This window comes from Podarcis liolepis (assembly GCF_965112155.1).
Source record: "Podarcis liolepis genome assembly, chromosome: 10".
NCBI classification, from domain to species: domain Eukaryota; kingdom Metazoa; phylum Chordata; class Lepidosauria; order Squamata; family Lacertidae; genus Podarcis; species Podarcis liolepis.
This window is the reverse complement of record NC_139562.1, coordinates 29,454,326-29,482,292: the sequence shown is the minus strand read 5'-3', so window position 1 is coordinate 29,482,292 and position 27,967 is coordinate 29,454,326. Positions and strand designations below refer to the sequence as shown.

Genomic DNA, 27,967 nt, shown 5'->3' with positions numbered 1-27,967 from the left:
AGGTTTCCAAGCCTGCCATTCCATCAGCCTGAAGCATACAGAAGAAAGGACCGCTCCATCAGCTCCACTGAGAAGCCGTCTCCAGCAGGCTTTTCTTCTCCTTCAAATGCCATCTTGTCATTGTGTCATACTACAGCAGAGCAAAGGGAAGGGAAGCAGGACCACTTTACTGGCTCTGATGCAAAATCAGCAACTTTTGGCTGTTCCTCTCCTTGAGCAGTTTCCCTTCCAGCTAGTCAAAAGAACTCCATATCTAAGAACTAGTTTCTGAGTTTCGTTTCTTTCCTCCTCCTGCCCAATCCTTTTTCCTTTTGTGTTGTGTCTTTCAAATTTTAAACCTAGGGACAGGGGTGTTTGTGGAATGCCCTCCCTAGTGAGGTGTGTCTGTCTCCTTCATTACTGACTTTCAGGAGAACTCTAAAAACACTCCTGTTTCTCCAGGCATTTGATGGCTGAAAGACACTGCTCTTGGCAACCCTGAGGTCACTGACTGAAATAATGTATTTAGCTGGTTTTTAGAATGCGTTTAACATGCTTGTAACGGTTTTTGACTATTTTTAGTTGTGATTTATCATGGCTGTTTCTGCAGTCCTAGACTTTTTCGGCAGGAAAGGTAGGATATAAATTGGATGAATGATTTATTGATTGCTATTCAGTCTTTTTTTGGCTGAAGAGTAGGGTAAATAAACAAACAAACGGACATACACAATTTTAAGGATACTGAAGGAACTGTAAGCACCTTATGAAGAAACATACTTAGGCTAACACTCAAAGTGAGCAGCCTGGAGCACTGGCCATCCCAGCAAAGCCTGAGCACCCCAGGGGAACAAGAAACAGCTCGCATTGCCTGGCATGGTCTCCTCACGTAGGTCCTGTAAGGAACACTGTTCCTTTCAAAGGCATCCAAAATCATTTTCAAGTCATTCTCAAATGCTACGGCAAAGATCACTTTTTTAAAAACTGCTCGTATCACACCCTGAGAGACGTACCAGGTTTGTTGAGGAGGCATCGCAGCTCATACTCCACGTCAGCCTGACGCTGCTCCAAGTTCTGCTGCTTAAAGCTAAAAGGAAGGAAAAGAGGAGAGTTACATGCCAACACGAAGATGTGGGAGCAGCGGGATGGGAATCTTCAGCAAGGCATTTTTTTATTTTTAACAATATCTGCATACACCGCTTAACTGGAAGTAAAACTTCTAAGTGGTTTTCAAAAGGCATAAAATATACATTAGAATTATTGATAAAAGTTAAAGTTAGTTTTAAAAAACAAAATATATAAATAAAATCAGCTAGGCTAAAATGGCAGATTAAAATGTCTGTCAGTTTTTACATGTTTGGGTAAAGTTTCTGGCAGGTGCTGAAAAGAGTACAGTAAAGGCACCTGCCTGGTGTCAATAGGCAGTGAGTTCCAGAGTTTTGGTGGTGCCCCCTTGCAGAACAAGTGCAGAACTAATATTATGTGGCATCTGTAATAGTGCCAGTTAACTAGCTCATCCTCCTTGCCATTATGGCATTCCCTACCACAGCCAATTCAGCATAGTCCAGATTCTTTCAGAAGGTTGGAAGATCCACTCCTGGATGGGGAATCTGAGCCTCTCAAGATGCTTCTGGATGACAGTTCCCATCATTGCTGACCACTGGCCATGCTGGCTGGAGACGATGGGAGATGCAGCCCAACAACATATGGCGCCCCCCAAACCTCTGATCTACCTGTTTGGGGTGGCCTTTGGCGCTTGGGATTGAGCCTGCAAAGAGCGGCACTTGCCCCCTAGAAAGTGTGTGGCCATTCATCAACCATGTGTACTTACATATAGATGAGTTCAGACTCCCGGCGCACCAGCATGTGCTTCTCGTGGATGAGTTTGAACCAGTCAACCAGCAGGCCATCTTCAGGAATATCTGCTGGTCAAAGGGAGGAGGAAGGGAAAGAGCTCAGAAGGCCACACGGGTACGAAGCTACCTTATTGTCCTGGCTTATCTTGGATAAGGAAGATGCACGTCTGACAGTTAACTCTTTGTTAACTAGAGAACCACTTACAGCAGCTTCCATCGTGCTCTGGATACACATACTCAGACACTTCTAGCCTCTATGCAACTGTCCATAGGTCTGGGCCCTACGGAGAAGTTGCAGCAACAGTGGGGCCCCCTCCTATCCTCCGGCTTATCTGACAGGTGGCATGCCCTCAATCTGAGGCCTCCTGCACAGAAGTCGTCACTGCTCTTCCCTTTTCAAGCCCCTCCTGCTCCCAGGAGACAGTGGGACAGAGGAAGGTGGGGAATCTACTGACCTGTCCCTCGCCTGAACCGTCTCTCCTTCTGCCTTGAATTGCCCTGGCTCCTGCCTTGTGGGTGGCATGGCATCCCATAAATCACTGGTCCCTCTCTGGGGTCACTACCCTGTCCCCCTGCCTCTGCCACACACTCTTCAGAGCCTGACACCAATACTGAATTAGACCATTGGTTCATCTACCTTGGCAGTAGCTCTCCAGGGTTTCAGACCAGGGGACTTTCTCAGCCCTACGTAGAAATGCCAGGGACTGAACCCAGATCTTTGCCACGCACAGCATGTGCTCTACCACTGAGACCTTCCCTGAGATCTGCCCACCACAGAGGCAAAGGGATGAGGCAGCTACAGCAGCTCTTACTGTGAGTCCACATTAGCTTCAGGGCACCTGAAACCTAGAAATACTATTTTTGAAGCAGAAACACAACCAGGACACGCACAAAGGCATTTCCTCAATCACCTCCATCTCCGGACACAAATACCAAACATCCTGGAGGGTTGGCTATTGTTTTTAAACCTGACCCATCTTTTCCAAGTTGCCAACACTTAACCTCTTCCCTCCTTGCCTTTGCTCTGAACACAGAAACCCTTCTGCCTGAAAGTTCCCTAACCAAGTATTACGTGGCATATATTTTAACAAACATGGATAATTCATATACATAGAATATTTTTTAACATTCACCCCATGAATATACACAGTGGGATAAGCAAAGATGGGCAGGTGGTGCCCAAGCCATGGAAAAGCAAACTTGGCTGCTTTATATCAGGTGCGGGGGAACCTTTGGCCTTCCAGATGTTGCTGAACTACAACTCCCAGCAGCCCCAGCAAGCATGGCCAAAGATGACGCTCATATATCCTGCGAATATCCCTGCCTTCTGCCTCACCCTGCGCAGCCTCACAGGCAGCGATCCACCACCCTACCATTATTTTCCATGCTGCGAAGCTTCCTTTCCAGCTCAACCCCTCGATGCTCCAGCTCATCCAGCTGTTGCTCAATGCTGTCCATCTCGCCATAGATGTCCTCCACTGGAACATACTGGTCTGACTGAACCTGTAAAAAGGCAAGGAACCAAGGATCATGCTTCCTGTTTCTAACAAGGCAGGTGTGGCTTTCTAGAAGATAACTACTGACTCCAGGGTGGGAGGAGGGAGATAAGACTCATGGGGAATACATTTTAAAAAATATGTATCTGTGAATTAGGGCAAGATGTAGGGCAGAACCTGGCAGGGGTGTCCCACCCAAAATCCCTCCTAGCCCCCTTACCTAAAATTATCACTACTGAATGTTTCAGATGGTTTCCTACACAATCATGAGGGGCAGAAACTTGTTTTGGCCGACATTCTTAAGGAGACAAATTCTGGAGTCCAAATTCTGCCCCAGCACCTGCCCCACACCTGACCCCAGATAACTGTTCCTCTGCAAGCGAAGCTTGCCTTCAGCACCTTCAAAGCCAGGTTTCAGGCTCAGCATTTAGAATCTGCCCCAGCAGCCTTTGTTATGGTGTAGCTTTCAGAGGAAGCCACAACCACTGCATACAAATGCCTCACACCAGCCCTTAGCTCTCAATTAGCCCGCTAGAAAGTATGCAATCCCTCTCCACAGGGGTAGTATTCAATTAAGTTTTACTCAGAGTAGAACCCACTGATGTTAACAAACACGACTGAGTTAGCTCAGTTAATTTAAATACTCCTTTTGTGAGCAATTTGTAGGAAATTAAGTAGCATGGCAAATGAGGCAGAAGCCCCCAATCCTCGTTACCTTCCGTTTAATTAGTGGGAAGCCATGTCCCGGAGCAGGAGGCCTTGCTGGCTTGGGTCCCTTTGGAGTTTTCTTAATGGAGGGGGATGTGACAGGCGACGGCTTCCGGTTGAAGGGATTCTCTTTGCAGGATGACTGGGGACAAACACACCAAGCAGAATATCAAAATATACCTCTTGGGCTGCACCACAATGGTATCCTGAACCTGCCACTCCACCCTGGCACTTTTGAGGACCATATCTCTGGAGCAGGGACTCAGCTCTGGCACGGGGGGGGGGGGGGCGTAGTAGCCAGGCCTCTTTTGCAACAGACACAGGCCAGGGGCTCCTGATTCTGAGCAAGGGAAATGAGGCAGTGCACACGAGAAATCACAAATGCTGGGGACACTCCCGACAGCCATGCTCAGCAACTGAGGACAAGCCAGCCACAGTGAGACTGCCCTGCAGTTCAAGGGATCCTGGTGGAACAGGGAATTGCATGGTGGAGCAGTGAGTTTTATATTTCCCGGGGTAAAAGATAGAGGGGGGGGCTGACACGAAACCCTGCAGCACTCTGTGGCTGGGGAGTTTCGTGTCAGCCCCCTCCTCTGCAGCTCATGAGCCACAGGCAGCCTTCATTTCAAGCCCTCTGCATGTGATCAGTTTAGGCTTATGTTAATGGGAAGGGGGAGAGATTGGAGCAAAAAGCCAAAACTGATGGAGAGATAAAGCAGGGGTAGGGGAATCAGAAGCCCCCCAATCAGATCTGGCCCTAAGCACCATTAAACACAGCCCTAACAGACTTTCCCCATGAGAACAGCCTTTGTTGTGCATGCCATCTTTAAAGCAGCATTGACAGAGGATCTGAAACCCTGTGCAATACTAAGCAGTACATAACATAACCAGCGGGTGGTGCTAGAGGCGAGAGTGGAGAGCAGGCCAAGAAGTTGTCATGTCTCTGGGAATACAGTGGTGTCTTGGTTTACAACCATAACCTGTTCCGGAGGTCTGGTTGTAAACCAAAACAGGTTGTAACCCAAGGCGCGCTTTCGCCAATGGGGCCTCCCCCCAAAAATGGGTTGTAATCCAAAAAAAAGGGACACACACTTCCAGGTTTGACGTGGTTGTAATCCAAAGCAGTTGCAAACCAAGGTGCCACTGTAGGAAGACAGTAAAGCTGTAACTCTGACTGGGACTTCCTGGCCAGACGCTTTGTTACACACACAAACTGTTGAATGGTTTCTTTAAATGTAAAGGTTCATCATTGTTCCACTCCATGTGTATGTCTTTAAGGGGCCAGAGCAAGGGCCAGAGCAAGATAACGAGACCCAGCTTTACAGCTGTGAAACGTAGCAGGTGCTGCTGAGTTGTATTTGATTAAGGTGTGTCAGCATTTGGGTAGAGTATATAAGGAGCAGCACCTAGCTCTCCCATTACCCTGGGGAATGGGTTGGTGGTTGGGTCTGGTTTGTTGATGTATTTAGTGTAAATGGAGTTTTTGTTTTTCTTATTAAAACCTTTAAGTACTTTTTGAGTCCTTTCTTTTTAATGCATGATCTCCCCAGCAAGCTCTCTGCAGCGTTACTATACTGCGAAAAGCCAACACAAACATGCACACATAAAAACTTCTCAGTTCATTTCAGGGACCTTTCAAAGTAACAGAGCAAGGCAAAAGGTCATTGTTTTTCAAAAACCTGCAGGGACGAAGGATGGGTCTCACGACCAGAACCTAGGAAAGCGACTCCAACTTACCTTTGGCTGTGCTTTGGGTGATGGAGAGCTCCTGGCAGCCGCACCACTCAGCTCCGAGGCCAAGAGGATAGGCGTGGGAATGGCCCCGGCCGAAGGCTTGGGGGAGGCTCCCCCAGGAGAGGTTTTCAAGTTCCCAGATGAGGAGGTTCGGGCAGTCTGTGAATGTCCCCCTTGTGCCTCACTGCCATCGCCAGCCAAATCGCTGGAGGACGAAAAGGAGGAGTTGGCCGAGCTGCCGGGCAGGGCCGTGGGACACTCCTCACCAGAGGAGGAGAGGTGGGGGAGCGGAGGGGCTGAGGAGGAGACAATGGAAGTGGCGGCTGGGACGTGGACTGCGGGCTCCGAGGAGCTCTTGGGCACGGAGGTCTCGTCCAAGTCGTCCGCGCCCTTGGCCAAACACTCGGATGCGATGCTCTCCAGGCTCAGGGCGGGCGAGGGGGTGGAGGAAGACGGCTCCGAGCGGGAGAGTCGGGAGATGGAGTGGTGAGCTGCAACCAGGGGAAAGTACAGGTGAGACGAAAGTGGGGGAACTCAGGCCCAAGCATGGCTCTTTAGGCCTCTCTGCCCAGCCCTCTGAACCCTTCCCATGCCACACCTCCCACTGGCCTTGCTTTGGCCCTCAATTTGCCTGCATGGAATGCGTCCTTGAACTCCGATATTGCCTCTTGATTGTCCATTTGGAAGACAGAGAACGATGTGTGCGCGCAAAACCTAGCCTACTGGTCCAAAGGCAAAATTTATCTTTGCTGCCCCAGCCAATTTGCCCCCCCCCCCCACAAAGCACCCAGGAGTGAAGGCAGCGCTTGGGCAGAAAAAAAGTCATAGCATGACAGAACACCTTTTCCAGACAGGCCCACTTTAAAGATGGGGAACCTGAGCATCTCCCCTTCAACGTTGCTGGACTCCAACTCCCATCAGCCTCCACCAGCATGTCTAGTGGTCAGGGATGATGGGAGCTTGAGTCCAACAAAGCCCTGAGGGCACCCCAGCCACGGCAAGCATGGCAGGACCAGGCCTCAAACATCCAAGCCATGTCGGTGCAAGCCATGAGAGAGCTCATTCTTTTCCTTCCTGTCGGAAGGCAGGGTGGAGACTCACCAAGAGGGGATGCGTTGGGGGCCCTGGGAGCTGGCCGCTTCTTGGTCTTGGGGCTGCTGGTGGGGGTGATGCCATACCAGGGGTGAGCCCCCTTGGAGGTGGGCTCGCCCTCACTCTGCTCTTGCTTTGGTGTGCTCTGTTGCGCGACGACTCCCTCCTCTTCCTCCTCCTGCTGCTCTTCCTCATCCTCCTCAAAGGGGTTATACGGCTTGGGCTCCTCCGGAGTGGGCCTGCCTTCCCTGCCTTGTGCTTTCCCTTCTCCGCCTTCATCCTCCTCCGAAACCCTCGAGGGGCTCTCCTTGCGACCACCTGGCGGGGGAGGCGGAGGGGCCGGCTTCTTTTTGGGCTCTCCCTGGACCAATGCAATCCAGGGAGGGTCTTTGGGCCGCGGGCATTCCCCAGTTCTGGCAGGAGAAAATATATGGGGTAAGGAAGGATGAAAGGGGGAGAGTACAAAATGGAAAAGAGGCTCCTCCCAAGCAGGGAGGTGCCCACTGGTCTGTTGCTCGAGAGAAAGCAAGACGCTCGGTCTCTGAAGCCCAAAGCTGCACATATTCCGCAAGCGTGCCACACAAGACCACAAGCTGATACTGAACACAACATTCACTCCCCCCCTGCCAAAGCCTAATTTACTTCATAACCCTTTGCTTTTAAAAAAAGAAAAAAGAGAGACACATGTATAATTTGAAGGCTGAAAAGCAGAAAGCATATTTTCTTGGTACTGAATCATGACTTTGGTTGTTATGTTTAGAATATACACAGCCCTGTTATTTTTTTCTCCAGTCTTTCAGGCAGGAATACTGAGCAGCAGCTTTGGATTCTCAAGCTAAGGATAGTCGGATGCACTGAGAACAACCTTTTCCATCTGTGCTGGACTGGGAGACATCAAGTGACTCAGACATGACCCTGTGCCTTTCCATCTTCCCCTCTTTGTGGCTGAAATTGCTAAGAACTGCTTAAAGCATGATGAAGAGTCTTGTGACACATGGTCCAGGGAAAACTACCTGATTTCTTAGCTTTGCTAGTCCTTAAAGGTGCCACAAGACTCGTTGCAATAGTCTAACATAGCTACCCTTTGGAAATCAAGACATGCTGTTCTTCCTACACAGGGTTCATCTGCATGATTTACTATCTAGTCAGCCTTCCCAACTGGGTGCCCTCAATATGTTTTTTAACTCCACCTCCCATCAGCCCCAGACCGCACAGGAAGTGTTCAGGGATGGTGGGAGTTGCAGGCCAACAACATCTGGAGAGCACCAGGTTGGAGAAGTGTGGTCTACACAGTTGTTTGTTAACTTGCATTTTGACAAGAGGTACACAGATTGAAGGGGGGCTGTTGCTGTCTGTATTGCTCTGCAAGGACCCAGGATTCTCTCTTCAATAGACAGTGGGGGGAAGTGTCACTACTTCAGAATAACAAGTTCTGAATGAGCCTCCATCTCTCACTTAAAACCTCCAATGCATGCCCATCCTGCAGCTCAATTTGCATGAATAGGGGAAAAGGAAACTGGAGGGAAGGTTGACATTTATCTCGCTGTCTGAGTGTGATTTGCAAGCGAAAGGGACATACCGCTCGGAGGACGTGGGTCTGCCTCTGGGCTTCGGAACAGGAGGACAGGGCTCAGGAGGCCTACCTAATCCAGAAATGAAGAACACAAGAAAGGGTGCAACATTAGGGGCTTTTATGTTTAGGAGAGGGGGAAAGGCAAGTAAGGGAGAAAATGATAGATGTGTATACAATTATGAACAGTTTGGAGAAAGTGGATAGAGAAAGGATTTTTCTCCCTCTCTTGCAACAGTTTTCAAGCACTACTGAATTTGTTGGAAAATTCAGGACAACAGTTAATACTTCTTCACATAGCACACAGTTATATCTATGGGATTCATTCCCACAAGACATAGGGATAGCCAGCAAAATAGGTGCCTTAATGGAGGCTTAGACAAAGTCATGGCAGATTGCCATAATGGCTAATAGCTCTATGTTTTCCCCCTGTACTGTCAGAGGCAATCTGCTGCTGAATAATAGCTGCTGGGAACCACAAGTGGGGAGACTGCTCTTGAGCTCTAGTTTTGCTTGCAGGCTTACCATAGGCCTCTGGTTGGCAACTGTGAGAGCAGGATGCTGGACTAGATGGGCCTTTGGTCTGATCCAGCTGGGCTCTCCTGATGCTCTTAACATACCCATGTGTCTCATCTCCTAGCAAGGACGTCCAAATCCATTACGCTGGGATAACTTGTCTTTATAGCCAGGGATGAAAGCTCCCAACATGCAGCTGCGCGGCATCTTGCGAAACCTCAGAAACTAGGAAAGTGGCCAAATAAATCTTCTCTTGCCTTCTGGGAGCATGACTGCACAGCCGCACAGCTCCTTTTCCTCCACTCTGGCTGCGGCTCTCTGGTCTATGCCCAAGGCACACCCAGCCTTGAATCTCCACGCCCTTCTTTCCATCCACTCCACTGGTCCTTACCAGAAAATCATGCTTGTGGAAGAAGAATGAAGTATCACACAAGGAGTGAATGCAGTCAATTTGTGGGCACAGAATCCAGGTTATCTGTCCCATCAGAAGCGTATGTTTCACAGGACAAAAAGGCTTTTGCCAAGCTGCCCACTGCTACAACTGAAAGGTACCTCCAAAGGTTTTCTCGTACAACCCCCTGTCAACTGTATTTATTTATGCAGAAAATTCTATACTGCCCCTCAACAAGAATGGCTGCACTGCAGTTTACAAAAAAGAGACAGCAGGGACTCTGCTCCTGCAACATCACGGGTGGCCACCTACTAGAGATGTTGCAACACCAGGTTTCCTGCCTCAGGAGTCTAACTAGATGGCCTTTGAGGTTCCTTCTGTGATTCTAAGATTCCAATCCACACAAAGTGCAAATGAGGGCTCCCATTTCAGTTTGGCTATTGCCATGGTGCTGCAGATGGGTTTTTCACTGCTTCCCTCTGCGCACGCATTTCCTTACCATTGGCCAGTCCAGCGCCAGGCTCACTGGATCCCTCGCTTTGCACATTGGCTCTGGGCTTCGGAACAGGCTGGGAGCTTGGCGGTGACAGGGCTGCTGCTGTGTCTGTGCTCTTCCTGGGGGCAGGCGTGGGCCGAGCTTCCTTGAGCTGCCCGTGTTGCAGGCTAGCCTTCTCTTGCATGAGCAGAGGTGGCTTTGCTGGCACAGGAGGTTTGGGGGGTGTTTGGGAGCAGGTTTCAGATCCGGGAGCAGGGGCGAGTGTTTCGTTCTTTGGCTGCGCAAGAGGCATCTCGCTTTCCACTCCATCAGCTACCCTCTCCCCTGTTTTGCCTATCTCTTCCGCGGCGGATGGGTGCTCCTCCAGTATTCCGTTCTCTTCCTCCGCACCAGTGCTCACTATCCCGGTCTCTCTGCTTTCCCCCGCGTGCTGAAGATCTGGGCTTGGCCTGCGCTCCATCCTCCCGCTCAGGCCCAACTTGCCACGATGCTGGGTGCACACAAATGTGCCCAGTTCAGGTCCAGGCTTGTAAGAACCGGGGAGCAGAGTGCTGGAGCATTCCTTACACCTGCCAGAGACACAAGCAAATCCTGTCACCGAACAGTGGAGATAGGCAAGAATTGCGGAGTTGTGATCACAGGCACCCTTAGAAGAACAAACTTCCCTTTATAGCTTCGCCAAAGATGCCTTGTGACACTCTAGGCTAAGTCACTTAGCTTCTCTGTTTCTTGATTCCCCATTTGTCCACATAGAAATTACAACTGATTTGCACTTCTAACTCAGGCTATAGGGTTTTCAGAGCAGAGGCTGGTGCCGTCTCTCTCACATGACTTAAACTCAAAAGCAGTTTTGCTCTCCAGGGCTGGATCTGTCTTCCCTTTTTGTGTGGGCAAATATGACACCATAAAGTTAATCAAGTACATTTTATTCCTCAGAGAAAAGACATATTAAGTAAAACAATCAAAGCTGGTTTGGAAAATGTGCCTCTTTCCTGAGAAACAGATGTGCCCCTCACTTTTTCTACACTACAGTCGTACGCCAATAACACGGAAAGCAGGTCACAACTGGGAATGAGAGCGAGACTTATGAGCCTCATGGATTTAGTAGCAGAACATCACAGTAGAGTTCTATATTCCCACAGTTGCTCATGTTTTTGAAAAAAATTGATATGCCCTCATCATTTAACCTACAGTAGTGATGTGAAAAAGCCTTGAAGCCCCATCTGTTTCAGCTTTCTTTTTTCTTTTTAGGCTGTTGGGTTTTAGAGGACTGGGTTTTAATCTTCAGTTTATCTGGACATTCTGGCTATTTTTATGCTGGGCTGTACATTGTTTAAAAGTCTGACTACTTTGTAGCTACTATTCACTGGCTGCTGTTGCAATCTGTGTTTTACCTGATGTCATATTTTTGGAATCATCTCTTAGAGAGGACCTTGAGCTGTATCCAGTGTGGCAGCTCCACTACTACAACAGACTTTTGTGTGTGCAATGTCCTCTCCAGCACCCCTTCGTACCATCAAAATCAGCCCTGGAGGTTTGGGGGGACCCTCAGGAGCAGATTCTGGGCGTTGTGGGGAGAAGGACATGAAACAGAAGTCCTCCTATTGTACTGAAGTGCAGCCTTAAAAAGAAAGTTTTTAATTTAAATATTAATTAAAGGAGGACGTATCTGAAGAAGTGTGCATCCACACAAAAGCTTATACCAAGAACAAACTTAGTTGGTCTCTAAGGTGCTACTGAACTAACTATCTATCTAAACGAGGACAATATCCTATAAAGACAAATAGAGGACAACCACCAGCCAAGTAAAGCCCCTTCTGCCTGATTATCAGAACAGCAGCAATTATGGGACCCACTCAAGTACAGAAGTTTTAGGTTGCTGCTTATTTCTCTCTTTTCATAATGAAGTTACTGACCTCATGGTAGCTGGCAAAAATATGCAGGCAGTATGTTCTCACTACTCATAGAACAGAGATGATCTCCGTGGGCTTGGCATAATTAGAAGGCCATGCCTGGCAAAGAAGGATAAGGCTACAGGAGAGCAGGTGGCTCCACTTGGTCTTCAGTGAGGAGGAAGAGCTTACCTGAAGCACTGGCGGTGGTACAGCTTGCCATCAGCCAGGTAGCGCTGGACCAAGTGGACGTGTTGTTGGCAAGCTGCGCAAGTGCTGCTCAGGGTGGTTCGCTGGGACTGCTCCGCCAGGCCTGCAGCATCCTCATCCTGTGGCAACAGAAAGGTGGCGTAAGAATGCCTCCACAAACAAAGAGATTCAGACATTCTTGGGACTGGCCTCAAGAGAACTCTTGTCTAGCACAGCAGAGCCTCAAACCTGAAGAAAGATCTATTCAGGTACCAGGGTTGCTTACCAATTTAGGGCCCCACCCAGTTCAAAGTATTAAGAAGTGACTTATCCAACATCCGCAGCCCAGATCTCAGCAAGATGCTCTGGCTCTCAGCCAGTCTTGGAATGAATGGAGCATGATGCTCTTTCCTACGATGACTGCCAAGGAGGAAGAGGGGAATCTTCCAATACCAGTTCAATAATGTAAAATTCTCAACAGCTCATGGGAACTACTAAATCTCTCAACAAGACCCTTGAAAGAGGCACATATATAGCTTCCAGGTTACACTATTATTTTCAGAATAGAAGCCGTATCTTGACTTTCCTTCTTCTTCAGAAATTCAGTTGTTACCTCCAATTGGTTTGCATTATCTGGCTTATTCTCAATTTGCAGGTAACTGGTTTGTTTTCTGTAATCAGGAGTGGCCAAGCAGAGGTGTACATGCCACATCCACACACACACCAAAGCAATTTTCTATGGACTCTGATATTACACCTCCCCCCCGCAACCCTTCTGATTAAGTTATGGTAAAAGGTCTGTCTATATTTTCACTTGTAAACATGAAAGTTTCTGAGTTTCAGCAGAGAGGCATGCTATACTCTCTTTTGGATTTTTAATGTATTGTTAAGCCTGAGCAAATGTGCTGCACGACTTTGCAGGATCCCTAATTCACTGTCGCCTCTTTCTTCGCGTGCATGTTTCCATTCCTCGGATGATTGCAGGCTTCTGTGTTATTGTTTGACATGATCATGTGGAACTGTTGGCAGTAGAAAGTGTTATACTGAGAAGTCATGGAAGAAGCCAGTACTTTGTCTTCATGCATTATTGCTGACTGGAGAAAGACAGGTGTTTATCATACAGCAACCCTGTCCAGAGGCAAGCTCTGTTTCACGGTCTCTGTGTGCAACTGAATCCTAGTTTGAAATGTGCATGACAAGGTTTAACAGGTTTGCTATTTGCCCTGGGCAAAAACGTTGACCCCTGTCACAGGAAAAAAGGTTGTTTACAATAGAATCATTTTTATCCCAAGGTGAAACAAGATATGTAGGGCTGATATCCTGTAAACACAGAAACCACTGATGTGAGTTAAGGGATAGTTATTTCAAAATACTCAATTATGTTTAAAAAAAAAGGGCCCTCGGATACCAGGAATAACAGCAACTCTCTACACCAAACCTGCACAATTTACAACTCAGGTATTGTGGCATTCATGGTGCTCAAACACCCCTTTTTTGCAATCCCTGGCAGGTAGCATAAACATAAGGTTTAGCAAACCCTTACAAGAGAACCTCTAACCCTATAGATATTATTGGACTACAACTCCCACTCTCCCAGACCATTGGCCATGCTGCTGGGTCTGCTGGGAGTTGGAAGACTAACAATACCTAAAGGGCCACCCCTGCCTTTGTGGGCTGTTATTAGTGGCACAACGACTGCATTGAACTTTGTGAGTAACACCTGCTCTATACACTGCATTCCCCTTCCTGAAATATACATATCTCTGTGCCAAGTGCAGAAACAATATAAACCCTGCCACAGTAACCACAAAAGGAGAACCGCAAATTCTTCAAAGCTGAAGAGGACAGAATGATCAGCCATACTTTTTGAATCTATTGCTTTTGGAAAGAATCAATTCAGAAACTGGAACCTGAAGCAGGTTAGAGACATCTGACCGATCAGAGGAGCAGGCTCAGTACCTTGGGTGCTGATGTGGTCTCGGAGGCAGGCACAGGTTTGTGTGCTGGCAGAGTAGGTGAGGAGGCAACTGCAGGGTGCTTCATAGGCGGGAGGACTCTGGCTGCAAAGACAGATGGGAACCAATCCATGATGGTGGCTGATGAGTCAGTAAAAGACAGAAGCCCTCTTCAGGTGCTCACCTGAAAGCATGTGGGCTAAAAGTGGGCAGGGGGCAAGTACATGTACCCAAGCACATCTCTGAACACAAACCAGAGGGAAAGTCAGAAAAGGGAGTCTTAATGTGTTTGGGTGAGAGTGCTTAGCCTCCTTGCGATCGAGAACCCAGCTAAGGCATGGGGAGGCTCATGGGGAAGATTCTAGGCTAGTTGGGTGAACGCATTTAGAATCTCCCTTCACTTTCCCTCTCAACATGGCTCTAAAGCAGAGCTGGTAAATGCAGTGACACTGGAGATGGATTTGCTCATCTACCCTCACCCCCTTTTAGCCTGTATGCTTTCAGGGCCAGAAGTTGTAGAGTATCACTGCATTTGACAAAGTGGATTTTCTCACTTCGCTACTGTCTCATAGTTGAAAACACCTAGACAGGGGTGGCAGCACACAGCCTACATGAGTTTCTGTTCTTTCCGGTTGTTGTGGGCAAACTATTCACCCCACTCCTTTATACTTCAAAGCTGCGATGAGCCCTTAAGCTCAGCTTTCAGCCCAGAGCCCAGAAACATTAAGCAGCAGCATTAAAACCATGTGCAGTTCTGGGGATCTGCAAAATTTAGCAAATTAGGAGCAGGCAAGTGTTTGTGTCCTGCCCCACGGCAGTCTCAGGAAGGGTGATGGTGTATTGCTCCCAGTATGGTACTTCGGAATCTACTAACCCACTCACCAAAGGCAAGTATTTCATGCTCATGGGTGACTCAGCAGCTGAACTACAACTCCCATCACCCCAGCAAGTAAGGCCACAGACAAGGGATGATGGGAGTTGTAGTTCAGCAACTTCTGGAGGGCTAAAGGTTCTCCACACCTGCTCTAGGAGAAGGGCATGGATTCATCAAGCTTGGAGAAGTCAGTGCTCACCACTGCAAACAACTTTATGGACTGCAAGCGAGCAAAGGTGCCAATATTGTCATGGGGAGGGGAGTACAACTCCTCCTCTGTGTCATTCAGATCCCTGGAGGGGTAACTGTAGGGAAATGCCCCGCTTTGGAGCTCTCACCTTGGTTGGGGTTGTTGAAATGGTTGTAATACTGAGAGACGTAGGTCATGATGCTGAGGCAGTCGGGGACCTTCATGGAGACCATGTCACTGGGATCCAGCAGGGCAGGGATCCCCAGCTCTTGCTCAGCCACCTCAAAGGCCTGCAAAGGCAACAAAGAGCAGACAATCAGGAAGCGGAAGCTGACTCTGAGAAAGAGGCAGGCAAGCACCGCTGGTGGAACAAAATTAAGGGCAGAAGTCGCCAAGTAGAAACTTGCAGTACAGAAGAAACTAATAAGGAAGATGACACATATTGGGACCTAGGCCAATCATACCACCTCTTTCCATTAGCATTGCTACCAGTCACAATGACTATGTTTTGCCTCCACTGTCAGATGCAGTATGCCTCTGAATGCCAGGGGATCACAAGTTGTCAGGGATCACAGGTTGGAAGAGTGTTGCTGTGCTCAGGTCTGCTTTCAGGCTTCCCATAGGCATCTGGTGCCAGAAGAGGTGGGCCTTTGGCCTGAACCAGCAGAGCTTTTCTGTGGTTCACCCCTGAAATTTCAGCAAGGGTGCAATGATCATTTCCACCATTTTAGTTTAACACCCGCCCTTCCAAATTTCTCTCTCTTTCTCTCTCTCTCTCTATATATTACACACACACACACACACACACACACACACACTTTAATTGGGAAGAAGTTAGTGGCAACTGAAGTGCCCCTGCCAGGATATGGCAAAGTGAATTTCTCCAGTCATTAGCAATTGCTCGGGGACAGAGAATGAAGCAGAATAGAGATGACGATGCTATATTTGCTTCCAGCATGGCCCATTAGTCAGAATTTGGACTCTCACCAATTCTCAGCTGCACCACAGACTTACTGGGTGACCTTGAGGCTCTCTCCCTCAGTTTGAGAATGTTGGCGCTTATCAAATATAAAGAATAAACCATATTGTGCGGAGTATATTTTATTTATTTGTTTGCTTAAAATTGCTTTCTCCCATTCCCCCCCCCAAGAAATATGTGTTCAAAGCGGTTGCAATCAATATAAAACATAAGACAACAACACTGAACAAAACACTAGGAAGAGATGCATATTAAACAAATACCAGTCACACAGAAATGGGAGATCTGCCCACCACAGCAGTAGGAACCTAGGAATCTGTTTTATACTGAATCAGACCATAAGTCCCTCTAGCTCAGAATGGTCTATGCTCACAGGCAGTGGCTCTCAAGGATTTCAGTCTCTCCTAGTGCTACCTGGAGATACCAGGGATCAAACTTGAAAACTTCTGCTTGGTTCCATTTGGTCTTGGGCTGGGAATTTAAACACGGTGAGAAAGCCTGGTACCATGACTTTAGTGCCAAGGAAAACATAAAGGCAAAACTTCAATAAAGGCACTCTTGACTAAGTATGCCTGAACATTTGTACGTACATATAGTTTGCTCTGGTGTTTTCCAGAATGGAACCACAAAGGATTATGTCAGAACCAGCCCATCTCCAGCAGAAGTCTGCAATTACATCAACGCTTGTTTGCCCAGCTGAGATTATTATTTACACTTGCTTGGTATCGCTGGCAGGCCACAAAGAGAAATCTAAGCACATTCCTCCACTGCCATGGCAAGCCCATCATGCTGGGCTGCATATTTGGGTCTGCAAGTTTGCTGTGCAAATGTGGAATCTCATATGCTACCCTGGAAATCTGAACTTGAATTCTGTTTTTAAGGAACAGAGTCGAGGGTGGGGAGAGAGTTTCTAACAAATACAGTCTGGTTGCAACTAGTTTTATTCAGTCTGTTTCAATAAGGATGGAGCTGTACACTGACCACATTCAGATGGCCATATCTCATCTTAATAAGTCACAGCCTCCTTTGGGAGGAATGGTGGCATATGACATTAATAAATAACAAACAAATAACAAATAAATGAGGAAAGGAGAAGAGTCTTTGGGGCCTTTGCCCCATCCTTCACACAAGCAAGCAAACATATCAGGAAGTCTTCAATTTACATCTAGTTTCAAACTATGGGTGGTATTGAGCTAAGTTATTGGACCTAACTTAGTTTTCAGCATCAGTCTGTCTAGAGAGACAATGGAGTGTTCCTCCAAGGGTAAAACCAAACTGTTTTGTAGCAGCACTGAAATGATCTCCCTGGGACACAACCTGGGCAGTGTGACTGGAGGTCCTGGACTGCCCAGGCAACAAAACCCCCTCTTGGCCTCGCTGATGTGGTCCAAAGGAAAGCAGAGCAATATGTTTGGTACCAGCTTGGCTGCAGGAGTTGCCAGAAGGAGGTGTAAAAGGCACCCTCCAACCGTTTTGGGGACTCCAGATTTGTCTAGGGTTTACTCCTTAGCTTTTTCTCCTCCCAAAGATAGCCCACAAAACAGCAGAGGTTTAGGATTAGAGTTTCCCTCTTCCTAGATGGGTTTCCTTCCCAGGTTGCCAAGCCCCTTCTGCCCCTCACCATCCTAGTAATGTTCATTAGATTCCATGGCTCTACACTGATTAAAACTTAGCCAAAAGGTTTCATAATTCCAGCTTGTTCTGAAGCTATTAACCATAGTTTCCTAGTTCAGACAAAATGGGAAACTACAGCTAACGGTTTGATTGTTTGTACAAGGAAGAAAGGATCCAAGAGTCTGTGTGTGCAGCCAAAAGTCTAATTCGTATTTCAGCTTATTAATCCGAGATAAAATCATACAAACTGCCTAAGTGAACACATTCTTCCTTCTTTTCAGTACTGGCTGCTTTCAGTTTCATTTCTGCTCCTTTTCCTATACAAACCAATTCCCTTGCCAGGCCCATCTCTATCCCAGAAACATTAAGCAGCTCATGATCCAAAACTTTGGTCCACATGCCTTGCATGCATCCATTTAAACTTTACAGAAAACTGAAGGTCCAACACTTTCCAGAAGCAAAAGCTTGTAGTTACTGGACAAGGCAGTTCACATTCATCAGATGAAAAGGGAACATCTTCATTTCTTTATATAGACTGAACAATTGGAATTTGCAAGCAAGAACCCGGGTACTTAGAAGAACACAAAAACAGAAGCACACAGGATCATCCCGGTGGACACAGCAGATGATCTTTTGGGTGATTCTATATTTATTTATTATTAATTAATGACTATTTATATTTATTTATACTTCAATATCTTCACTCGCTGGATATCAACATATTTATATTTAGGTAGGAAGAGATAAGAGGGATAATCCCCTCTGTACTTCAAGAAGTGAATGCAGCCATCAGAAACACAATCATGCAGCCAGGGTTGGAAAGAGTTGCCAAAATATCTGAGTGCCAGCATCGTATTTTCTAGACACCTGGGCAACCAGGCACCTGGGATTTTTTCAAACCCTGCTGTAAGCCAGAATGGCGTCAGAATTAAGTGAAGTAATCAAGAGGGAAGACAGAGGTGGGGACTCACCAAGCGGTTGTTCTCGTATACATTGTCCTTGGAAAGCGAATTAAAGTCCCTGAAAGGAAAATAATAATAATAATAAATAAAGGAGGTGTTACAAGAGGAGCAGGAAGCACAGTTCAATCTATACCAGATCACACATGAGATTTGAGAGGCAGCATCTCTGGGTAACCATTAGTATAGAGACACTTCAAAGCACACTTTTCAAACCACAGAATCTTTGTAGTTTAATTGTCCTTGATGTTACAGGCAGGAAAAGAAAGCTTCCGACTATGGCATTTTACAAAACACAAAGGCAGGAAATGCAGGCCATAGAACCTTGATTTTAGGGCGACCAAAGATAAAAAGTGAGCTTTGGTTCTTATTATTATTTTCAAAAGAAAACCAACACTTCCACTGCTGCTCCACAAAGGTACTGTACAGTTCTACACCAATATTTTCATAGCCAGTACACATATGACATTTCAGTCTATCCAAATAGGGATATACCATCATGTGGACTGCTTCACACATGACATTTCCCCTAGCAGAGGGCTGCTATACGTCCAGAATTTTCTGGACATATCTGGGATTTGTCCGTTGGAAATAGCATCTGGGCACAATTTCCCAAAACCGGTAAAAATGTCAAGGAAAACCCGGGTGTATGGCAACCCATGTCAGAAGTGTTGGGTTTTTGGCAAATTTCCTTTAAAAAACAGCTCAAAAACTTCAATTTTTTTGGGGGGGGGAATTTTGGCCAAAACAACAACAAACAAAAAAACCTTTTTTGAAATATGGCAACTCTACCCTAGCATCCTGTAGTTGAAGAAAAACTTTGTGTACAGCAATGACAGCATCATAGGGGAAGGCTGTGGTTTGCCACACTGTGAAGTAAGTTAGTGCTTCCACCTAAAGGGGGTGGGCTGTAAGACCATTACATCCAGTGTCTAAAACTACCCAGTGGCACTTAATTGCTAATGGTGTGGACGCTTGTTCAGCAAAAGAGGTAACATTTGCCAAGATTTCCAGTACCTTTCGCAAAGGAGGAACCTTAACAAGCTAGGGCATGATCTGCAAATGTCTGAGTTGTTGCACATCCACCACAACAGCAACCATGATTGGTTATGATGGCACCATCTGCCCAATGATCTCAGCAATTGTGTGTGTATTTTAAACCTTTAATTAGACATCTCCACGGACCTGAGATGAAGTCAAAGATCATAGAATTGTAGGGCTGGAAGGGACCCAGAGCGTCATCTAGTCCAACCCCCTGCTGCTTCATGTGCAGGAAAACAAGCACTTTGATTAAGGATGGGGCTAAGCTCCCTTTCGTCACATGGATTCATTTCATCAGTTGCACAAGGATTTTATTTTTAATTTAGTCTATTCTCCTACTACCCTAGTCAACCCTGCAAAGCATAGAGTTTTAGCACTTACATTCTATGCAACGTGTCCTGTGTTAATTTATGAATTGTAGACTTAAGGATAACAAAATCTAACTCTGACTGAAATCTTATGAATACTTTCTCAGGAACTCCATATGGCTAACTTCCTGAACAAACATATGTAGGTCTGGTCTATGCATGTCTTTCTTTTCCTGTTATTCATGTTACTTATAAAAACTGCCAAGTAAGAAGAGTTTCAATTTGTGGGCCCTACCTAGCAATGCTCCTCACACAAAACACAGAGAGAACTTTGCCATCTCACTGGCATATTGCTGAGCGAGTGCCCTCAAGAGAAAAAAAAGGTGTACTTTTTTAGCCTTATATGCAGGTCCCGGAAACAAGAGGGACCTGAGAGTATAGAAATAGAATTCCGGCATTAGAGTAAACATTGCTTTTTGTGCACCACCCAGTATCATTACTGCATCTGTTTCAGGGATGCCCATTTCAGGCCCCCAAAAGTTTGATCTGCAAATCAGCCTAAGCAAACCTAGCTAGCACGGTGTGGGTATTCCAATTACTGAAGTGACCTCAGTGAAGAACCTTCTGGCCACTGACTAACTACTAGATCCTTCAGGGAAAGATGGAGTATAAGGCACTCCTGTTCTGCATGAGCTTTCCTTGAGCAACGTAAGCTTGCTGGGCAATAGTGAAAGAGGGAGGGAGGAATGAAGGAAAAGATGCAGCTGAGAGCAGCAGCTCAGAAACACGGTGTGAAATGTGCTAGTTATAGCCAGAGTCGAGGAAGTTCACAACTGGATAATCAAAGACACGTGAAGCTGAACATTCATTTTTCTCCAAGAGGACAAAACACTCTTTTTCTCATCCGAGCAAGGCTCATGCATTTCCCAGCAAGGCCTCCTAGCTTTTAAGCACATCCATCCAATGGAGACTCAACTGCAGGAACTACTCACTAAGAAAGGATGGGATTTCAGCACAGATACGACCAGGAGGGGCTCGGCTCAACACTGGAGCGGGTTTAGGCAACGCAGAAGCAAAAGTGGGTCATACGATACTGCAAGCTTCTCTCTCTGTGCTACTAATAATCTTAGAAACCCACTTTGAGAAGTGAGGGGGAGCTGATGGGCCTTAATCCCTATCCCATACCACAGATGCTGATTTCTCTATATCCATCTAGCCCCCAGGTTGGCAGCACAGAGAGCCAGGGAGCGCCTCTCAGGAGCCAGGTTTAGCCCAGGGCCTCCAGCTGCTAACTCTAAAGCAGCAGGGATTTCTCTTTGTGATGTATTTATTTGTTAATCTCAATATGAAACACCTCCTCTGTCATCATCTCACATGCAAAAAAATAAAGCACGGGAATGATATGCAGCCAGGACACAACATTGACTAGCTGCTCGTATATAAAAGGTGACTTAATGCTTGGCATGTATAGAGGCACCACAGCCCAGAGAAAACTTCACTGAGCCCAAGGATGGTATTAATACTGATATAGGAGAGAGAGAGACCTCATTGGTCAAATGGAACCAACACGCAACTCACTGGCCTGGGGTTTGAAAAGCTGTGTCTGATCCCAGGCTCCTCTGGTTCATTGTGTAGTCAGAAAAAAAAGCGACTACCCTGAAAACAAAAGGGCAAGGCTTATTCCAAGTGCGAGTGAATGACAAGGAACATATGGGTTGCCACACATCACCTTCACTGAATGGCCACAATGAACAGAGAGGGTGGAAGGGGTCTATCATCCTCTTCCTCAACCCATATCTGGTTCACCACCAATGATGTATATGAAGGCAGTTTCAGTGCCCCCTACAAATAGAGCTGTGTGTATTCCACACTGGTGCACAGGGAAGGGGAAAATAACATACTTCAGCTTCCTTGGTGCCTATACTTAAAAAAAATCAAGTTCCTAGTCCATAAGATTGTGAAGATATGCTTAAAAGCATGTTGACAACCCCTGGTGAAATCTCAGGTCAAAATGACTGCAAGATTTCACATGGCCAATAGGCAGGATATTCCTCCCCTATAACTAGCGCAAGCTGAATAAGTCAGTAAACATACAGACTAAATTACGCAAAATAAGAATTTAAAAGTATTCTATTCAAGTCACAGAAATCTTTCCTCAGTGGAGTTTTGATTTATTTGGTGGTAGCGTAGCTGGGACAGCTCAGTCAGTAGAGCATGAGGCTCCTAATCTCTGGGTTGTGGATTCAAGCCCCACTTTGGGCGAAAGATTCCGGCATTGAATGGGGGTTGAGCTAGATGATCCTCACCGTCCCTTCCAACTCAACAATTCTATTACTTTTTACCACACAAAGCCCTGATCATATGGTCTGTGGAAGCTGTGGCAATGATTAATAGCACAGCTGCATGTGAGCATTCAGGGCTTTTATAGAATTCACTGTGGTCTTAAGCAGATTCTTTGAGTTCTCCAAGGCCTCAGCTGAAACAGCCAGTCCATGTGGAGGACCTTGCAACCACAGCCAGAACCCATTAATATGAAGGGAAGGAGAGAGGGTCTGCTTTTGATCTGTTCGAGTGGTTCTTTCCACTCTTAGATCCCCTGCTTCCAAATGAAGGCATACTAAAGTGGTTAAAATGATTCAACACTCCCCTTAGATGCTGCTTCGAAAATCCTTTCTTAACGTGCCATGTCCTTGTAAGGTCCTATGTGTCAAGTCTGCAATATCGTTCACTAAACTGAGAAGTGCTTAGTTAGACCATCTGCTAGAAAAGAGATTTATGTCCTGGATATTTAGCAGCAACGACTTCTGCTTAATGGGATAGAAAAGCTGTTTGGCGAAGTTTGCCACTGCTGAATGTAGCTCTTCTGACCCACTTGTTCAGATGCTGGCTTAGGCCACATGCTCTTTAAACAACTGCTTTTTGGACCCTTAACAGCTGCCACACACATCTAAAAAGTGTATGAATTGTTCACTGTTCTCATGCCTGTCTGTCATCGCACGTCAATGTCACACAGTACTGTATGGAGACCCTTGGCAATAACTTCTCCACCTGTGAAGATAGAACAATGTCCTAGCAACAAACCCTTGTTTGCTACAGGTTGTGGGTTTACTCTCTTGCATGTGGTGTGGACCTGTGCTAAACCAAAGCTGATTTAATTAGAAGCTAACTTTCTGTGTCTACTGAAAACATCTCAAAATTAGAGTAGAAATCACCAAGATAATGTGTTAGCACAATTCAGTCTCCATTCTGAAGAGTAGCAAATGTTCTCATAAAAAGGGCCAATCATGATGATGATAATATAACATACATATTGTAGCAGGAACCCCCCCACCCCAATCATTCTGTTTGTACAAACTTCACACACACTCACACTCACACACACTACATACGCCACATTTCTGTTATAAATTCATAGAAAATCAACCATACATTGGATTTGCAGTGTTCCATTTTTATTTTACTCCATGTGACAAGGACCATCAAAGGGGGGGGGGTGGCTTGGTTCTGGTCAGCCATAATCCCTTCACCATCCCAGCACATCCACAGGAGCCCTGCCCAGTTGCTATGTCAACCCTGATGATCCCAGACAGAAGACAATCAGGATCACAAAGAACTTGCATATGGGAGTGGATTCAGCATGGACTGAAACAAAGGACAATGATCAGATCTTCCCTCTGGGGGCAGGAAACTGCAAACTCCCCTTTGTCTCCTGGAAGTGACTCATGGGCAGGGGGAAAGGAGGAACCAGCCAGGTGACAGGACACTCAGGTTACCACCACAACTCCTCCCTCAAACCCTCCTTTCTGTAATGTATGCATGATGTCAACCCCTTCTGTAATGTATGCATGATGTCAACCCCTCCTTTCTGTAATGTATGCATGATGTTTCTGGGGGTGGGCTTGACCTAGAGGATGGGAATTTCAAAAGTTTTTATAAGGTCTTGCACACCATCTTTCTGGGTCTTTCCTCTCTCTTGCAAGTGAGGGGAACACCCTGTTGCAACAGTTGAATAAAGGCCAAGCCTACAGGCTGCTGTTTTGCTCCAAGTTATCCTGGTTGGTGTCTTTGTTTTTGTCCAAGGGAGCCCTCGGATTTTTCCGGTAACAATATAACAAGGGAATATTTATTTTAACAATTACATTCTGCTTTTCTTCTGTTATGGAATCCAATGCAGGGTACCTAAGGTGCCCAGGTGGTCAGCTATCCAGGCAATTGCCTAGACTTTCTTAGACTTCAGCAAGTCTCATGCACTTTCAGGTCACACCTTGGCACCATTTACATACATTACCACAATAAATTATCCTTATGGCTTTGTAAGGTAGGCCAGTATTCTTGATTCCATATAGAAGAGTGATGGGCCTGAAGCTGAGAGACTACTGGCTTGTGTAAGGCCGCCTTGCAAGAAAATAAAAAACCAGAGACTTCACGTGTTTCTGGAAAATCTACCCCAGCAATCTGTCTCCTGCAGAGGTCAGTAAAATGCCCTGGGAACCTCTGAGGCAGAGCATGATGAAAACAAACCTACTGTCCATTACTGTTGCCATCAGTAGCCCTGTTCTGCCACCAAAAGAGGTGTGGCTAACAGTAAAAAGACCTTCTTGGTAACTACTCAATTGCTGAATTCTCTCTCCCAAAAGTTCAGTTGGCCCTTTTGTTCATAGTTTCCCAGTTGACAGACAAGACTTCTTTAAAAAAAATGATGGCCAAGTTTTTAATGAGTTTTAACTGTATGTTAAATTTGTTTTTATAACATTTTTACTATTTTAAATTTCTATCGTATCTAGACTGTTTTTGTTTGTTCCAAACTACCATGTTGTTGTTTAGTCGTGTCCGACTCTTCATGACCCCATGGACCAGAGCATGCCAGGCACTCCTGTCTTCCACTGCCTCCCGCATTTTGGTCAAACTCATGCTGGTAGCCTCAAGAACACCATCCAACCATCTCATCCTCTGTCGTCCCCTTCTCCTTGTGCCCTCCATCTTTCCCAACATCAGGGTCTTTCCCAGGGAGTCTTCTCTTCTCATGAGGTGGCCAAAGTATTGGCGCCTCAGCTTCATGATCTGTCCTTCCAGTGAGCACTCAGGGCTGATTTCCTTCAGAATGGAGAGGTTTGATCTTCTTGCAATCCATGGGCCTCTACCATACAGGTCCTAATTCAATATATATATATATATATTTAATGCCATCCCCTGTCTGCAGCAGGGCCCTCTAGATACTGCTGGACTCCAGCTCCCTCAGCCCCAGGCAGCATGGCCAAAGGTCAGGGATTATGGGGCTCGTAGTCCAGCAACATCTGGAAGGTCATGTTTCCCAGTTCTCACCTACATGGCTATTTGAAATGCTAGTTAATTTTTTTAAAAAATATTTTAAATTAAAATCTTTGCCAAGTAAGACTTGCATTTGAACACTCTCAAAGCTCTACATAAGGAAGTTTCCTGTTGAAACGGCACCAATTTTTCTCCCCAAACATTTAATCAGATCATAAGGAAGCAGCAACCAGATGCAACCGTCCATTGTAATACAAGCACAGAAGTCACTGAAGGACACAAACTAGGTCACATTCATCAATCTCTTGCTTTTGTCTATGGATGTTATTCTCCGGTGCTGCAATTCACAAGTCATGTTTATAAATAGTAATATGGAAGGAAGCAGCACATTGTCTGAGACAATGCAGGAAGCTTTCAAAATGAGATTAGAAGGTGAAGTATTAATTACTACACTAAATGGCAACGATAATACTGAATTGTCAGGAGAAGTTGGCACTATCACATATTAAAGGCAACCTGTCTCTCTTTCTAGAAAAAGGCTCAATCAGTTTGCAACAACCAGGTGTGTGATAAAGAAACTCCACAGTGTACTGGGTTAGATAAGGAAGCTGAACCAATCAAAGGTTGCACATGAATCTTGGCATTCAGATTTTAAGACAGCACCACCAGCACCCCAATAATCAGATGCCTCTCTTTGGCTGGAAAAGCTCCTCTATGATTTCAGAGCAGCTATGCCAATGGCAGTCTGAGGCCACCGCTCCCATCAGAGCAGCCCAAGCAAAGAGAAGCCCCATTATCAGGTTCAATCTGCTCCCTCCAAGTCCTCTTTGATAAAGATGTTTTCAACCGCCTAACTAGACCCCAGACTTCAGAAAAACAGTCTACAACCTCTCTTCCTTGATATGGGTTGAGGACTTCGTCTGGTATTCCCTTATATATGAGCCTAGTTTGCACGTAAAACTATGGCTTAGCACGAATGATCAATTATGCAAGTCCCTCCCAGCCTAACTGCAGCCATAGTGCTCCTCTCCCAGCCCTAATGTACTACCCATAGTTAAGTCATGGTTTGGCTTAGTGTCCCATCCAGACTCAGGCTTATGGTTTGTCTCCCGCTCTCAAAAAAGAGTGATAAACCAAAAACAGACTTTGGTTACAACGCACGGTGCCTCTGCAGCAAGACCGAACCACGAGACTGGGTTCAAGCATAACACTATGGCTTTGCTCGCTATAGCACAGCAGCTGCGGCTATGATCTTTGGTCTAGGAACTTATACGTCTGCTTGTTCAGGCTAAACCATGGTTACACGCAACCTGGGTCATGAGATCACTTTTAGGCAGATTAATTACTCCCACGTTTTAACTACCCTAATCTCTATATACAACTATGGGTGATCAAAGAAGGATTAAAAGGGCGGACTCTCCTTCCAGCCTTTTCTAGGCTCTCATTTTTGAGGCGAGGCCCTAATTTGTACTGGCAACTGTAATGAGCAAAGGACAGAAGTCACTCAGGATCAATGAATATGGAGCAGAAGGGTGTGCGCTTGGGTGCATGTTTCCGTTGACAAGAAGGCTTCCCCTCCTACCTGCCAGGTGTGGCAACCTGGGCTCCCTCTCCTCTTTCCTAAGGAGTCTAAATCCCACTCGAGGGCTACCCCACATCTACCCCATGGCCAGGGGGCTTCCTTCCTTCCTTCCTTCTCTACGGCTTGTTCCGCCCCTGCCCTCTTTTCAAATCTCCATTCCGCAGCCGCAGAGGAGTCGTCCCCCGGGCGGGCTGCTTGCCCAGGCGAGAGCGCGGCTGCTGGGCCTAGTCCCGGAGGGGGGCGCGGTGAGGTGGGGTCGGGGGTCTGAGGCGCTCGCCCGGTACTCACAGCAAATCAGGCCGGTTCCTATGGAGGATGGCGCAAAAGGCCAGGCCGTCCCGGAAGGAGCTGCTGAGGTCTCGGATCTCCACGCCCGGGTAGCCCTCGCACTGGCGGCGGCACCAGGCCTGCAAGGCGCTGCGGGGCCCCGACATCGGGGCGGGCGACGAGCCGAGCAGCGGGGCGCGGGTCCAGGCTCAGGGAGCCGCCGCCGCCCTCGCCCGGCCGAGGGACATGGATGGGGCGGAGAGGCAGCCGCGCCAGGCTGGCTGGGCGCGCCTTGGTTGGATGCGGGCGGCTCCTGCGCGGCTCGAGGCGGGTCTGTGCCTCCCAGCCCGGCGCGGCTCCTTTGCCCCGTGCTTGGGCGGGGAGGCTGAGCTCCGGGGCCCGCGCTCAGGTTCCCTCTGCCGGCTCCCGGCTCGCCTCCTACCCCCGGGGGGCGCCTCCTTCCTCTCTCGCCCAGCCACACCGCCGGGCTCTGCTCAGACCTGTCTCTGCCGCCGCTGCTTCTCCGCCCATGATGATGATCCCCGCGCCGACCCCACCGGAGCGGTTACTCATGGAGCGGCCCCGGGAGAGAAGCCCGTCTGGGCCGCGAGCTGGCGGGCGAAGGGAGGTGCGGCGCGGCCGCCGGGCTGGAGAGGAGCAGGAGGGCATGCCTCGCTCCCCGGCAGCCGAGAGGGGACGGACTCCGGCAGCGGAGCGCGCTGGCTGGAGATGCGGCAGTTTATTTTTAGGAACACCAAATGGAGCTTCCATGGGCAGAGGCAGCGGGCCGCTCAGCGCCAGCTGCATCCGCGGGAAACGGGTCTGTGAGCTTCCCGGAAGCACCGAAGTGGCTTCTGTGGGAAGCGGGATATTTGGTCTAGAGATCGGGGGGGGGGGGCAACCTTTGGTCCACCAGGTGTTGCTGTACTACAACTCCCAACACTCACACCCCGACCATCGGCCTCTGTTGGCGTGGGCTGGTGGGAGTTTTGAGTCCCTTAGTTGCTTCCGGTT

At 47.3% G+C, this 27,967-nt stretch overlaps 1 protein-coding gene across 4 annotated transcripts in view; it reads right to left on the bottom strand.

The window, feature by feature from the left end:
* Positions 1-27,766, bottom strand: part of MICALL1 (MICAL like 1) — a 33,136-nt gene extending 5,370 nt beyond the window's left edge. Inside the window, exons 1-14 of one of the 4 annotated variants that reach the window (XM_083462288.1) lie at positions 27,326-27,737; positions 26,975-27,230; positions 18,500-18,548; positions 15,084-15,225; positions 13,876-13,976; positions 11,920-12,056; positions 9,839-10,404; positions 8,442-8,505; positions 6,872-7,275; positions 5,774-6,261; positions 4,044-4,178; positions 3,206-3,335; positions 1,808-1,901; positions 990-1,063 (exon numbers count right to left, since the gene is read on the bottom strand). In XM_083462288.1, the coding sequence (XP_083318414.1) occupies positions 990-1,063; positions 1,808-1,901; positions 3,206-3,335; positions 4,044-4,178; positions 5,774-6,261; positions 6,872-7,275; positions 8,442-8,505; positions 9,839-10,404; positions 11,920-12,056; positions 13,876-13,976; positions 15,084-15,225; positions 18,500-18,548; positions 26,975-27,120 (2,530 nt within the window). In that variant the 5' untranslated portion in view covers positions 27,121-27,230; positions 27,326-27,737. Of the gene's footprint in view, positions 1-989; positions 1,064-1,807; positions 1,902-3,205; positions 3,336-4,043; positions 4,179-5,773; positions 6,262-6,871; positions 7,276-8,441; positions 8,506-9,838; positions 10,405-11,919; positions 12,057-13,875; positions 13,977-15,083; positions 15,226-18,499; positions 18,549-26,974 lie in introns of all 4 variants that reach the window. The other 3 variants (XM_083462290.1, XM_083462289.1, XM_083462287.1) reach the window with 3 other exon arrangements.
* Positions 27,767-27,967: the final 201 nt, after the last annotated feature.